This window comes from Diadema antillarum, unplaced genomic scaffold (assembly GCF_040938485.1).
Source record: "Diadema antillarum isolate AM-2024a unplaced genomic scaffold, OU_Dant_1.0 seq00000368_RagTag, whole genome shotgun sequence".
NCBI lineage: Eukaryota > Metazoa > Echinodermata > Echinoidea > Diadematoida > Diadematidae > Diadema > Diadema antillarum.
Window position 1 is genome coordinate 3,608,691 of NW_027271369.1, and position 16,643 is coordinate 3,625,333.

Here is a 16,643-nt window from a genome sequence, read left to right on the forward strand (position 1 = left end):
ACAAAGCTATGTCATCAACAGAATCTTGCCTTTAAGATTGTTTGTTTGTTGTTGTTGCTGTTACCGTATGCAAGTAATCTTAAGTAAAATAGCAGAAAGATTATCAGAAAATACATGTATAAGGCCTTCATTAGCCACTTTTGTGATGATCAGTGAGGGTATTATAAGTCAACACAAGTCAACATGAATTTGCACTGCATAAGCCTCAACATGCAAATCATAAATACATTTATAAATAAATAAACATGCCTTATCACATTGGTTGTGAGGAGGAAAATTTGTAAATATTATCAGTCTTTATTCATTACCTTTTGCAAATGAGAGGGACATAACTATTTTTGAGCCAATAGCCTGACACTTTTCAGTGACTACTAGTGATACAAAAATACAAACACACCGTTGACTGCTAGCTCTGAGAGAATAGAAAGAATTTGTACACTGCAGAACTAACACAGAACACACTGAAGACCTAAGATACCCCAAAGGGCACAAGAACATAGTTTTACTACTATGTAGCAAAATGTTAATTGTCATTCATCAGTAAGGAGAGATTAAATACCCCTATGTAATCTGTGTATGTCACTTAGCTTAATGATTGTCAGCCACGAGGGAAAGTGATGATCACCAGATATTAGGTGATGGAGACCTGACGATGTATTCTCAAGCATGATTTATTTTTTGCATATCTGCGCAGTTCTGTGACCATACAAAAAGCATCTTCACAGAAGATGGCCCTTTAAATTGTTGTACATAAACTGAAATTGCAGCTACAGGTGTGATATCAAATTCTGAAAATTAAAGATCAAGATGCACAGGTACATAATCCTCTCACAATAGCAATCTTAAACCCGTCATAATCAACTACAGTTACTCAGCTTACCATGTGTCAGTATAATCCATACACATCTCATGCAACATAATTATGTAATATAACAGAGACAAGTACATACTGTTTTGCCATGACTGTAAGAGAAATGTGCTACAAATTACAAATATTAATTATGGTCTTAAAGACACATATTCTGTTTTTTTCCACTTCTAATTTAGACAATAAAAAAAGACTGCTGGCCTGACATGTGACATATTGAATTGTATGAAGTCACTGGTATCAATTGTACTTACATCCCATTGAAATCAGTCATCATGGACATCAAGTTACACATGTTTTTCACTGAGTGATTCTACAGAGATTTCTCTTGACAGTCTCTAGATGCGAACATAATACACATACAATACAAATCACCTTCTCTGACACTTAGGGACCCTGCTACCAGTCTCTATGGGATAAAATGACTGGTGCTGAAAAAAGGGCTTTCTACTGCTGACCACAGTTGGCGATGGTGATCTTCTTGGAGGTTTTGCCACTATCACTACCGTATCCCTCCATTTTCTTGACGACATCCATTCCTTCAACCACAGATCCAAACACCACATGCTTTCCATCCAACCTGACCAAATGAAAATAAGAGGCAAATGAGAATAGACGCATCAAAAGAGACCTCCAAGGTGATTTTTAGACTTCTGCATTTTAACATCTATAAAATGGGTACAGAGTTCCAGAATTCATTGTGATTAGGAATAAGAATGTTTTCAAAACTCTTAACTAATCACAAGGAACAAGGATGATGGCATAGCAGCATCAAAAAAAAAAAAAAAGCATGATTGAGTGCTCAAGAAATAGTAATAAAAAAATTATTATTATTATTATTATAAAAAAAAATACATAAACCGTATATGTGCTCAAGGTCCACAATAAATTCCACAAATCTGCACATGGCACTACTGTAAAAGTAAAAATGTTCACGGTGTTGAAATTTTCGCGCATTTCGCGCAACCAGAAGCTAGCATGAAAATAAAAGCGTGCGAATATTTTTGCATGCCATATACAGTGAAACCCTGTTATAACGAGTTCGGCTATGATGAGGAACCGCTTATAATGAGGTGATCACGTCTGTCCCGTTTTCCTTTGCATGTAAACCTATGGCAGAATGAATCGGTTATAACGAGTTCAGATATAACAAGATTCCGGTTATAACAAGGACATTTTCGGTGCATCATGATAAAGAAAAACATAAGCAATTTGATCGGATACAACGAGGTTCCATTTCTTGACTTGCCGCTTTCAAACAAGCAACGAACGAAACATTGAAAAGCGAATTCCCACTATCCCCGTTTTACATAGTCTGTGAAGAACGTAGTAACACACTGCACAAATGCCCGTTCCGTCTCGATCTCTACATGTACATACTCCATGTACTATCTGAAGCGGGAAGACTCGGAAACAAACGTTTCAGTCTCGCCGTTATCCTTCTTTACCGCCCATTATCAGTGACGAATAACCGAGTACCGTTCCTTCCATGTTTCTTCTATACCACATAACATAATCATAGTCATTCCATTTTCTTTTTTGCCAGGTTCTATTTCTTGACTTGCCGCTTTTCAACACGCGACAAACGGAACATTGAAAGCCAAATTCTCTTTCCCGTTTTGCAGGAGTTCATGTTTTCTTCTAAACCCCGCGATAAGACACAAAAATATCTTCCAATGTCATTGAATGGAATCATTCAATTTTACTTTTCATGAGACACGCGTGCGTGATATTAGGTCAGACCACAGTGCAACGAGAAAAAAAAAAATATAATGCATTCAAAAACTTTTTAGTAGTGACACTTGTGCAGGGTTCGAAACTGCCAATGGTCCGCTGGCCATTGGCCACCCAAAATCACGTCGGACTAGCTAAAAATCATAAAATTCTGAAGTAACTAGTCCGTCTGGCTAGCCAAAATATTGCTTCAGTGTCAAAATTGATTCTAAGTAGTCCGCCTGGATAGTAAAAAAAAAAGTTAAATGCGACCCCTGTTGTGGCTAATATGGTCAATAATATTGGAATGCGAGAGCAACTCATCATTGTATCTTGTCATTTTTAGTCCAGACTTCCAGTTGTTTTGCTGGCTAGTAAATATTGTGAGTGTATATAATTAAAGCCAAAATAATTAGTGAAATCAAAGCGATCCCGCCAGATGACAGTAGCGTAAAAATACATTGTAGTTGAATAACGCATGTTAATCTACTTGAGTCGGTGTTTAGAAAAAGAAACAAACGCATTTAACAGTTTGAATAGATCTGGGATTGTTCATTACAATGTAACAAAATATGAGTGTGTATGATTAAAGCCGAAATAATTAATGAAATCATCGCGATCCCACCGAAGGACAGTACTGAGTAGCGTAAAAATAGTTGAATAGCACGTTAACCTACTTAAGTTGGTGTTTAGAAAAAGAAACAAACACATAAAACAGTTTGAATAGATTGGGTTTGTTCATTGTCATTTAACACTGCATTTCACAGTGAAGATTTTTCTTTCTTTCAGAATGGTTTATAAGGTAAAGATTTGCGTAAAAAGGATCACAGCCTTCCATATTCGACACTGTGGCATAGTTTTCAAAAACGGGTGTACGAAATGTGAGGAGATTTTCGAAAGGAAATATAGAACGCATTTTTTTATCCCTTCCGGTGCAACGATCGTACATTGTATAGGATTACAGCCGAAATGATTCATGAAATTATCACATTCCCGCTGGGCACCAACAGCGTAACATATCTCGCAAGTTAGGACAAACAACGCATGTTACTCTATTTGCGCTGGTGTTTAGAAAACCTTAAACACATTCCATACAATCTGATTTTGTTCATTGTCATTTTACCCTCATGTACACTGTCTTTCACAAACGAAAAAAAACATTCTTTCAGAATGGTTCGATACAAGAAGAAGAGATAGGTGTAGAAAGAATCACGAATATGATCCTGCCGAGTAGGACTACTTCTCAAGAACATAATGTGCAACTATATTACGCGAAGAGATTTTTGGAAAAAAAAAATAAAGAATTAACGCATTTCAACCCCTTCTTTTTTCCGTCTCTTTTTTTAAAGTATCAAATCACAAATAATTTCCCTTTATTGTCTCAATAATAACAATCCATAGTTGTGTAATAGCAACGTGAAGGATGTTCTTAAAATTGACGGGTATGACGTCGTGCTTATGTTTTTCTTTGTTTTTGATGCGTAGGGTTATAACGAGGTACGGTTATAACGAGGTTATAGCTTTAATGAGATGACTTGTGATTTCCAAACAAAGAAAAAAAATAGTTAATCAAACCTGTTATAGCGAGGTGAAGCAAAATCATTTTGGGTAAAGCTTTACTTCACCTGAGCGATCATGTTCAACGACGCTATGGCACGATGCAATGCAAATTGAACACTTTCTACATTGGGGGTACGTTTGTTTGTCTGTGTTAGGTTTGCACAGGCGCACTAATGTGCGTGCTCTAGTTTCTGCTAGGGTGACTAGGCGAGCTTTGGCGCTGCTGGATCAAAGTTGATGACGTAAGAAAAAGGCTTCTACAGATTGGGAAATCAGCCACTTTCCGCATGCATAAGTACGGGTGGAAATCAATGATCTCCATGGAAGAACAAGATCAGTGGTGGAAATAAGCAGCTTGGCGGAGGTCTGCACTCTCTGAGAGCTCCTCTAGTTATCAAAGTGATTAACAGATTGCACACAACTCCCATCGTAACATGGTAGTACCCCTGAACTAGCAGCTTTTTTTGCTACATCAAATTTTGTTATAGCCAAACAACGAAAATAAAGGCATACAGGGGAAACTCAATATAACATGAGGGACGAGACCATGCAGTTTTACTCGTTATAGCCGATATGTCGTTTTATATATATCAATTAGCATAAAAGAGCATAACATACAGTACAACACTAAATGGTACATGTGGGGCCACAGGTCGCCCCCGCAATGTGTGGTACAGAATACTCACCTTTATGTATAAACAGATGTGTGTTTTTTCGCCGATGAAATATGATTTTAACCCTATTTGTGTCACATACGTCGTAGCCAGACTGCTCAGACACTTTGCAGTGCGCTGACACGAGATTGTTGATGGCCATTTCTGATTATTATAATTGACATTAATGTGTCATGTTATACATCATTTAAAAGCTTACGGTCTAAACTTTCATACACAATAATCCAAGTGAGGGCGCCCTTAATTTTTTTAAGTAGGACGCCCTCTTATGTCACATAATTATCATTGCGGACTTCGTTCTTCATGTTACCACCTCATTTCTTCACACAACATGCTCTTGCATCACAAAAAGGTCTCACAGATATTGTAGAGAATTTATTCAGCTGTCAGAGGATATGAATTTTTTATCAATACAGAAGAAACTCGATATAACGAACACTGCTATAACAAGATATCGGTTACTACGAGGAAATTTTCCCGGTCCCAAATTTCCTTCCACACAAGTCTATTTAAAATGCTACTTTTATAGCGAGATCGGCTATAACGAAATAACTGCTATAACTAGATAAATTTTGTGACTTCCAAACAAAGAAAAACATAGCCAATCAAACCTGTTATAGCGAGGTAAAGCAAAATGTCCGCGGGTAAAGCTTTACTTCGCCTGTGCTATCACCTCCCGAGATTGTACTAAAGCTCGATGCGCCAAAAACTGTCTTGTACACACATATTTTCTTCAGTGCACTCCAGCTAGCACCGCATGTTGTACGTGTATGTGTGTGTGTGCGCGCACACTGATACATGCAGAAAATGTGGTGGGATGGCCATATGTATACATGACATCATCATGACGTTTAGCAGGTGTGAGGCAATCTGATGCTGTGATTGGCTTTCTACGTAGGGAATTCCCCATCTTCACACACACGCAGTCATAATGTACATACAGAATGTGTCACATACACACATAGCATTTCGCAGACCATATATTCCACACACCCATACCATAACCACATACTAATCCACAGACAATCTTGACACAATCGCAAGCTATATAATTTACAGATTCAAACATCTATTAACAAGGAAAAGTAGAAATTACGCGGTGCGTAATATATGTCCCCGCCGGAAGTAGCATTTAGTAGCAAAATGTACAATATAGGTAAAAAGATGAAGGTCAAAGGTCAAAGAAGTCAAAGGTCAAAATTCTATGTAGAAGTTTTGAAGCCCTCACCTAGTGCCATCACATAAAGCAAACGGAATCGAAATCGGGTTAGAAATGGCGAAGGAGTAGCATTTTGTAGCCAATATACAATATAGGTAAAAAAATCAAGGTCAAAGGTCAAAGAAGTCAAAGGTCAAAATTCTGTGTAGAAGTTTTGAAGCCCTCACCTAGTGCCATCACTTAAAGCAAACGGAATTGAAATCGGGTTACAAATGGCAAAGGAGTAGCATTTTGTAGCAAAATGTACAATATAGGTCAAAAATCAAGGTCAAAGGTCAAAGAAGTCAAAGGTCAAAATTCTGTGTAGAATTTTGAAGCCCTCACCTAGTGCCATCACATAAAGCAAACGGAATCAAAATCGGGTTAGAAATGGCGAAGGAGTAGCATTTTGTAGGCAATGTACAATATAGGTCAAAAATCAAGGTCAAAGGTCAAAGAAGTCAAAGGTCAAAATTCTGTGTAGAGGTTTTGAAGCCCTCACCTAGTGCCATCACTTAAAGCAAACGGAATTGAAATCGGGTTACAAATGGCAAAGGAGTAGCATTTTGTAGCAAAATGTACAATATAGGTCAAAAATCAAGGTCAAAGGTCAAAGAAGTCAAAGGTCAAAATTCTGTGTAGAAGTTTTGAAGCCCTCACCTAGTGCCATCACATAAAGCAAACGGAATCAAAATCGGGTTAGAAATGGCGAAGGAGTAGCATTTTGTAGGCAATGTACAATATAGATCAAAAATCAAGGTCAAAGGTCAAAATTCTGTGTAGAAGTTTTGAAGCCCTCACCTAGTGCCATCACATAAAGCAAACAGAATCAAAATCGGGTTAGAAATGGCGAAGGAGTAGCATTTTGTAGGCAATGTACAATATAGGTCAAAAATCAAGGTCAAAGGTCAAAGAAGTCAAAGGTCAAAATTCTGTGTAGAAGTTTTGAAGCCCTCACCTAGTGCCATCATATAAAGCAAACGGAATCAAAATCGGGTTAGAAATGGCGAAGGAGTAGCATTTTGAAGCAAAATGTACAATATAGGTCAAAGGTCAAGGTCAAAGGTCACAATTTAAATTCTGTATACAAGTTTCAAAGCTCCCATGTAGTGCTATCATATAAAGCAAACAGAATCGAAATCGGGTTAGAAATGGCGAAGGAGTAGCATTTTGAACATTTTGATCACACACGGACGCACACACGGACGGACACACGGACGGACGGACGGACACACGGACGGACGCACGGACGCACGGACGGACACACACACGTACGGAGCCCGTTTCATAGTCCCCTGCTCGAACTCGTTCGGCGGGGACAGTAAGAAACACATTCTTGATATTGGATTTCATTGGTGAAAAACATCTTCTTACCCATAAAGGTGAGTAATTCCCTCACACACATTATCAAGTAATCAGTATTGATTGAAAGATGATGGGTAGTCCCACATGTGCAAATTAATGTCTTTTGTTATGCTTTCTTTTATGCCTACTGATATAACGAGATATGGGCTATAACGAGGAAAATGACTCGGTCTCGACCATCTCATTATATCGAGTTTCCACCGTAGCATCAGTGCTTTTCATTTTATGAACAAAAGTCTGTGGCAATTACACCCTAGATTTCACACAGTTTGTGTTATTTCTGATTTTGTGAATGATGTTGGCCTGAAAATAGATAAAGCGTGTTTGTATCTTGTCAAGCTGAAAATACAAAGTGAATTGTGCTTATCATTTTAAGTTTAGATTAATCTTGTCCTATGATATTGCCATAATGATGAGATAATCTAAGGATAACAATTGTTACCCCTGGTATTGAAAATATTCAGACTTCGCAGTGTCCATTCCAGTTGATCATATGCTAGTCTATGACTTTCTGCTCTCTCCTCATTGAAAGAGAATTAACTATCACAGCAGTCATTTCCTTTATGATAAACCTGCATTGAACTGAAGTTTTGCATAGTGATGGTTTCCTATGTAATAATAATAAATAGTCAAACATACCCCAACATCAAGACTTACAGCTTCAGACGGCCAGCAGGAGGCTACTGTAACCCTATTGCTCCTTACACCTGCCCTGCTGGCCCCGGCTAACTAGAGATACCTTGCACTGCTGTTAGTGCTGAGTAAACAGTAACAACTGCTGCACTGAATGTGCAGTGTTCATCTATTCTACAGATCATTCAGAGACTCCAACTCTCCCGTTTTCGACGGGAGATCTCCCGCCGAAAGCCCATTTTTGCAAAATCTCCCGTTCTCCCGTTTGAGATTTGATTTCTCCCGCCCTGGCTCTGTGTCTCCCGGTGGATAGGATTTCTTACTTATTGCTATCGTATGTCGAAAAAATAAGCCTTAGATAGCACCAGAGAACATCTAGAACCCTAGGAACTTCGCGCTTCTCACACATCAACTTGGAGTCTCCAGTTTGCTAGGGGTTTCGGGCGGGAGAATCTCCAGATCAGAAGGTGCTTGGGGTTGGAGTCTCTGATCATTTATGAGGCCGATATTACTGGAACTATATGCCTTCACAGAATTCAAAGATGTTAAAATCCCTATCCTGGGTGTTTTTACTTCATATTTTACTATTTTGACTTGGATAAAATAGATGAAAATTGACCCATGTGTACGATGTTTTCATTGCACATGGCGATCTCTATTACAGTCCCACATATACAGATTCGTGAAAGTTCTCCACACAAGAAACCTATAGCAAAACTGTACACGATACATTGCAGTCTGAATGCAAGTGAACATGGGCATGGCCACCACAATTTCTTGGACTTTGAGAAGGCTTTCCTGATTGGTTAAAGGTGGGGACGCTTTTTTCACACTGGATATCGTTTCCTTACACTGTTAACCAATCACAAATGAGTTTATAGAGTGGTAGTGTCATAGCTTTTGAAGTAATCTGTCAATCAAAATAGGGCCGATCAAATAGGCCGAAGCATTTATATGGCAGGCTTTGGGCCGATCAGATCGGCCCGTGACACAGACAGGGTTAAAGAATGTTCAAGTTGTAAAAGGTCAAAAATCAAGGTCAAAGGTCAAAGAAGACAAAGGTCAAAATTCTGTGTAGAAGTTTTGAAGCCCTCACCTAGTGCTATCACATAAAGCAAACGGAATCGAAATCGGGTTAGAAATGGCGCAGGAGTAGCATTCTGTAGCAAAATGCACAATATAGGTCAAAAATCAAGGTCAAAGGTCAAAGAAGTCAAAGGTCAAAATTCTGTGTAGAAGTTTTGAAGCCCTCAACTAGTGCCATCATATAAAGCAAATGGAATCGAAATCGGGTTAAAAATGGCGAAGGAGTAGCATTTCGTAGCAAAATGTACAATATAGGTAAAAAATCAAGGTCAAAGGTCAAAGAAGTCAAAGGTCAAAATTCTGTGTAGAAGTTTTGAAGCCCTCACCTAGTGCCATCACATAAAGCAAACGGAATCGAAATCGGGTTAGAAATGGCGAAGGAGTAGCATTTTGTAGCAAAATGTACAATATAGGTCAAAAAATCAAGGTCAAAGGTCAATAATGTATAGCTTGCGTGCGATTGTGTCACAATCATGTGCAAATTGATACATGTACATGTATGGGGTTCTGGCAAGTGTTTGTTGTGTGTGGAAGACTAATTTAAAGACGTTTGCATATAATTAGTAATGCTACTATAAGTGACACATTTTGCATAATTTGTTCACATTATGGAAGTGAGTGTAAAGATTGGGAATTCTCCAGTAGAGAGCTAATCACAGCATCAGATTGCCTCACACCTACTGCATCATGATGATGTATGTATGCCTAATGCTACAGCCACACATGGCCAGGCTACAAAACGGATTTGATCCGTTGCAGCGCTAGGCAGAGTGCACTGTAAAATGTACAACACAATTTTGCATCCCATCAAGCAGTAGAATCTTAACAGCACTGCCTTCAAACCTGATAGCACAGGTGAAGTAAAGCTTTAATTACCAAGACATTTTGCTTTACCTTGCTATAACAGGTTTAGTAATCATATTTTCCTTTGTTTAGGAATAACAAACTCTTTCTCCTTATTGCATTAATCTCCTAACAGCCAACCACACTATAAGAGTAGTGTTCTTTGTCGACTTGTGTGGAAGGAAAACTTGGACCACGGAAGTTTCCTTTTAGTAACCGATATCTCATTACAGCAGAGTTTGCTATATCAAGTTTACCCTGTCTTTTGATAATTTTGGAACCTGAAATTTGATTTTGTTGTAATGAAATTTAATTAGGACTGTGTTCATTATAATGGGAGAGCACTGTAATTCAGAGGAACAAAATTGATCTTACCATGTGGTCTTCGCTGTGCAGATGAAGAACTGGGAGCCATTAGTGTTGGGACCAGCATTGGCCATGGACAGGGTTCCTGAAAAGAAGCATTAAGTTGAGAAGTGACATCAATAATGGCCATTAACACTGTCCACAAAAAAAGGAAAGAAACCTAGATCCTTAATTCATAACCTTAGTGGGGACAGAATTTCTTCCACCTGCTGGACTGTGCCTGTGGGAGAGCCACAGTGTATGCCATATACTTTGTGGTGGCTTGAACTTGAAAAATGTTGCTTCCAATATCAAAAGTGTACAGCAAATCATCTCAAAGGCTGGAAATCAATTACTTTTAACCCCCGAACAGATAACGCTCATTATTACTCATCCCTTCACCGCAGTTCTTCATCAGGAATTCAACCAATCCCAAACTTGTCATACAAGTGCCAAATCGCAAAATATTACACTGCTACTGCACCAATGCAGTATACAGACTGTCACTGCAACAGGAGCGAACACAGAAGTTGAATGTTCATGGTGCAATTCAAACATTCCTTGTTCTCCCACAGAGTTTACTCAAGACATAATGGTAAGATATATTCCACTTTCACGTGGCGGAGGGGACTGATTGTTTGCAATTTTATTCTCAGGGTGCTACATAACTTTATTTTACCATTTGCAGATTTTCAATTTTGCTGCAAAACACTTGCCCGAACATTAAATTTACTTGCCCAAAAAGAAAGTCCAAAATATAAAGAAATTAGAATTAGAAAAGCACTCCGAGAGCGCAGACCTCCGCCAAGTATGCAGCTCATTTCCACCACTGATCTTGTTCTTCCATAGAGATATCAGTGATTTCCACCCATACGTACTTATAGTATTGTGTGCTGAAAGTTGCCAGATTTCCCAATATAGAAGCCTTTGTTACGTCATAAACCCTCAGCTGCATGGCGCGCCTCCCCCTAGCAGAAACTAGAGCACACACTTTAGTGCGCGCATGCAAACCTCAATACGCGCAGCCTGAACTCCCAAGTTCATTGACCCCACCTGCCAAAATGTCAAAAATCCTTCATAAATTCCCCCAAAATTCTCGTATCGCTACCAAAAGTTAATCGTTTGTTACTTGTGTCATTCTCAACCTTTCCTGCAAGTTTCATCCAAATCTGTTAACTACTTTTTGAGTTATTTTGCACACTGATAAACTAACTAACTAACAAACCAACGGTAACGAAAACATAACGTCCTCCCTTGGCGGAGGTAATGACAAAGAAAATCATGTGTTAGTTAAGGGCTTAAAAAACAGCACACATTGATTCGCATGCTTAAACACAATGGAGTAACAAACTTGGTGTGATCAAGTGTTACCGTTGCATTGTATTTGGGCTTCTTCACGTAGTGTTGGAAAGTTGCTGAAATGAATATAAAGTGTGTTGCATCACTAAACAGTCATTATCTTTGGGCTTCTGCCTGTTTGACTTTGTGGGATTGTTGAGGGAATAAGTGAAGAAAAGGTGGCTTCAAGAATTTTGGGCAAGCATTTATCATTGTTCAAAAACACTTGCCCGAATTTGATTTTCACTTGCCCCTGCCAATCAGGCAAGTGCTTATGTAGCACCCTGATTCTTATTCTATGCAATAAACTAGCTTGAGCATAAGCAGAAAAGATGGGACCAATCAGGCGACAAGAACAACTTTTGACTCTCGACAGCCAGACCTTTGCATACAAACAATGCTCTTGTGATCAAATCTTAACCCTATCTTAACTGACACCCCCCGGGACATTTCGCACCATGATTCTGCAATCAACTGTTGCATTTTCAGACATACAAAATAAGAAAAAAAAAGTGGCTATCTGACAGAATAGTACCATCCTTGGACACTCTTAGGGCATAACTAACGCATACCAGGACCAGTGTGCTTCAGGTTGAAGTTCTCATCAGCAAACTTCTCGCCATAGATGCTCTTTCCACCAGTTCCGTTACCACGGGTGAAATCGCCTCCCTGGCACATGAAGCCTGGAATGATACGGTGGAAGGAGGAATCCTTGAAGCCAAAGCCCTTCTCACCAGTGCAGAGTGCACGGAAGTTTTCTGCAAAATACAGTGTAAAAAGCATGGTGAAGAGTCCATAATGAATGTTCAAATTATCACAGGCAGCAAGGATAGATAAACCTATAACTATTAATGATATACCCGGTACACAGCTCAACTACATGATGAAAGTGACATATCGACTAAATAGAAGTACAGAGCTCTGTATCTACACACATGCACAGAAACAAACATTATTTTGAATAGGTGTGGATGCTGTTCAGTATGGTTCCCAATACACCAACATATCTAAGCTTTAAAACATGGTCTCTGGATTGCCAGGTTAACATTTTGTCTAGACAGTGACTGACAAAAGGAAATGGAAAATATTATCTTACCAATGACACTTGTTATTTCTTGTGCTCAAAATGATAGAATATGACTCGAGGTGATATATGTGGGATAAAGATTTCCACATCTATACATTATGTTAAGGGGTATAATTCAGATGACTGCACACTGTGTGTATCTAGAATTGCTGCAAAAGACCCGACATGATCAGGATGACACTGCCTACCTGCTGTCTTAGGCACGACATCAGGCCGCAACTGCGAAGGCAAAAAGAGAGAAACTTACTGGTTAGCATTGTGTTTTCTGAAAGAGACGCTGTAATGAGAGCAGATAAAATGAGGAAAGTTCAATGCCTGCCAATACATGTAGTCAAACTTGTCTTTAGCAGCCACTAAGTTTGGTGATAGTCCATTATGTTGTTTTAAGCAAGGGTTTTAAGGGGGTTTAACCCCCCCCCCCCCCGACTCCAAAGGGGTCTCCAAAAGATCCAACTTCATTCATCCATCGCAAGAGCAGGGTGCCAACTTGATGAAGTTGTCCTCCAAACCACCCACACAAGAAAACAGGCAAATGAAGCCGACACCTCATGGTTCACCCCATCAGTGACTAGCAATGGTCAGCAAACAGAAACAACCAGGCACATTGTGCCATACGCTAGGAGTTGTACATTGTATACGATACATGTAGGCAATGCACAAAAAATGTTGGATAACCTGTCTATAGTGACAACCTTTCTAGGTGTATAATGGCTATTTTTTTCATCTCTCTGGGATGGCCACTATAGACAGGTTTGACTGTACATTCCCCTTGACCAGCATCAAATCTTGTCTAGACAAAAGTTTTGTCAGAAGAATGGAACATTTGGGCCATTATTAAGGTAGGGTCTTGGATTATGTAAGTATGGCTTGATGCTAACTTTTTTTTTCCTGGTAGCCAGTTCAGGCACCTAAAATCTTTAAATCTGAAATTTGGGGGGCTGAAGTAAATGCAACGATCCATTTAAGAACACTTCTGACCATGAATAATACTGAAATCAGTTTCATCACATAACAGCTAGAGAACAGATGAAAGTAAAACAAATGCATTTGGTTTAGCAATTTCACAAACAGTAACATAGAATGGGTTCCAGATGGCGACTGGTACTGTATGCCTCCGCCATAATGCATTATTCCTCCTGCTTTCTAAAAGTGGTTACCCGGTAGTCAAGTGCTCTTTCATAACAATGCTCGCTGAATTTTCGTGGAATTTTCTTTACGGTATACGCCATATATTCCGCAAGTCTAAATTTTCGCAAATCGGGAATTCCCGACAGTTTCATGAGTGGTTAAATTCACGATCTTGGAGTCCTGTACTGAACGGAGAAATGTAAACGCAATCAGAGTCAGAACTTTTGCATGTCTTTACTTTCATGAATAGCACCTGACTCGCGAAATTTGCGAAAATAAAAACCTCGCAAAGTATTCGGCGTATACAGTATATTGTTGTTCACCCATACGTCATAACCTCTAGTAGTCTCCTCATCCAGCGGTTCCAACATCAAAACTTTAAAATTTCATAACTTTTGCATCGATTGTCCAATTTTCCTCAAACTTTCACGGACAATGTGTTCTACGAATGTTACTGCTTTCACTTGATTCACATTGCTCTTCGAGTTTGGGTTCCCTAAGTTCAGGCTGCTTAGTAACAAAAACTGTATCCTTTCCTCATATGAAATAAGATGATTAATGCCTTCTAAACAAAAAAAGGGCCTCATTTCCCTTTAAGCGACATACATAGCTTTGTTACCAAGCAACCATGGAAGACTACCACCACCAAACTAATTATGCTCATGCAATAGAGTCGAGACAGGTAAAATCGGCAAAGAGGAAATGTGCTCAGCATTCTGCACAATCAGAAAGGTGATCATATTAAAGGGTCACCTCAAATCCTGTAAAATGTATGCTTGTTCACAAAAACATGAAATCAATAAGTGGCTATGTGTAAAAAAATTCAGTACATTTTTGTACATACAATAGACTCCTATTAATATATAACAAAGTCCTTTGGATCTTTTATTTACATCAATATTTTGTTGATACAAATAAACAATACAAAAACTAGAAATGTCGCTATGGCGACTGGTATGCCTCCGCCATAATGCATGGTTCTCCGAATAGGTCTATAGCACAATGTCTTGACAATGTGTGATAACAGCTTCACATAACTGGCAAAATATTCAAATAACAGGTTTGTCACAAATACATTGAGTGTTCACTATCCTTGAACAAGGTTTATTTGGATGAATGGCTATACTGTCTAAGAGTGCAGGTATTTGGGGATTTGAGGATTTTTGTACCCAAATTTTGACCCTTTTACATTGTATAAGTTTAAAGAAGAAGTGAAATTTAGCACTTTCACTTGACATTTGACATTTTGACATTTGACCTTTAGGCGAGAAACTTCCAAGAGAATCTGTATTGGGTAATATATGCATACACTAAGTTTCAAGACAAAATCCTGCAGGCACTGCATAGATAAGAGAGAAATAATGACATTTTGATGAGTTCACCTTGACCTTTCACCCCCTGACCTTTGACCTTTTACCCCATAATTCCCTACATGATCACTGCCAGTCAGTACATGCATAAATACTAAGTTCCATGAAGATACCTTGAAATATTTGTGAGGTATGGAGAAAAAAATGAAATTTTAACATTCTCACTTGACCTTTGACCCTTGACCTTTGACCTCATGACCCAAAGCTCTTCTGGGGAATCTTTATTTGGTAGTTCATGTATACCACGTATACACCAAGTTTCAAGAAAATACCTCCAGGCATTGCACAGATATAGGGGAAATAGTGAAATTTTGAGCATTTGACCTTGACCTTTTGACCTTTGAACTTGATCGTGTGCGCCCAAGTTGATAGGCACAACTTCGCCCACTCATACATATACATGCCATGCCAAGTTTTATTAGGATACCTCAAACAGTTTTTTAGATACGCTGTCCACAAAATAACATTACGGACGGAAGGACGGACGGATGGACGGACGGACGGACGGACAACCCGAAAACATAATGCCTCCGGCAACACTTCGTGGCGGAGGCATAAAAATAAATAAAGAGAGGATACTATTGCAGCCTGAATTTTTATCTAGTTGTAGCCTGAATTTAGTCTTACAGGAGTACACTGGTCTGTATATCCACAGACAGACAAACTCAAACAGGTCTTGCTTATTCTATTTTCCCTTGCAAATATATTTATTTCCATTGAAGACCTTCCTTAATTTTTTAACTTCTAATGGCCAAACATAGAAGACTAAGTACTATTAAACCAGGAATGTTAGCATGCATTTCACAATTTCGCAATCTCAAAACACATTCGAAAGTTTTTGTCTAGACACTACATGCCCCGAATAGACCAACAGTGACAATTCATGAAAATTCAATGCCGCAAAAATGGTTCTTGACTCCCATTCACGAAAACTTCATGCGCCTATATATCTCGTTTTACAGTGTAAATGTTCATGAATAATGAAATGTACAAAGTAATGCCTTAATGCACCCTTTGAGGGTAAGGGCAAGAAATACAGGCCCATCTCTGGTATCACACCCTATTTGTGTGGCCAAAAGCAGATGACTGAAGTGGGGGGAAAATTAAAAAGGACCATAACGCTGCAATCATTTAACTGGAGAAGTCTATAAACTTACTTCATGCTTGTGAGGAAGCCATACATGCACCGAACCACAATTTCTTTCAGTTAAATTTCTGATGTGGTTTCACTCACATTTGCTAGTGTCCAAATTTGCATCAAGTCACAAGTGCAACACAAAAATTAACTATGTAACAATTCATGGTCTACCTAAACACATCTGAATACACTGGTAATGGTTTTGACTATTGGTGTTTGAAAAGCAATTTGGAAAACAGGGGTGGTATTCTGAGGTCATCATTAAGACCGTAATTAACTTTGTAATTAAGTCGAGAA

General features: G+C 38.8%; 1 protein-coding gene across 1 annotated transcript in view; it reads right to left on the minus strand.

Annotated features, from left to right (window-relative positions):
• Positions 1–262: 262 nt before the first annotated feature.
• Positions 263–16,643, minus strand: part of LOC139731336 (peptidyl-prolyl cis-trans isomerase-like) — a 36,775-nt gene continuing 20,394 nt past the window's right edge. The window contains exons 2-5 of the mRNA XM_071642229.1: positions 12,899–12,929; positions 12,196–12,381; positions 10,316–10,391; positions 263–1,448 (exon numbers count right to left, since the gene is read on the minus strand). Coding sequence (XP_071498330.1) covers positions 1,316–1,448; positions 10,316–10,391; positions 12,196–12,381; positions 12,899–12,929 — 426 coding nt within the window. The 3' untranslated portion in view covers positions 263–1,315. The remainder of the gene's footprint in view (positions 1,449–10,315; positions 10,392–12,195; positions 12,382–12,898; positions 12,930–16,643) is intronic.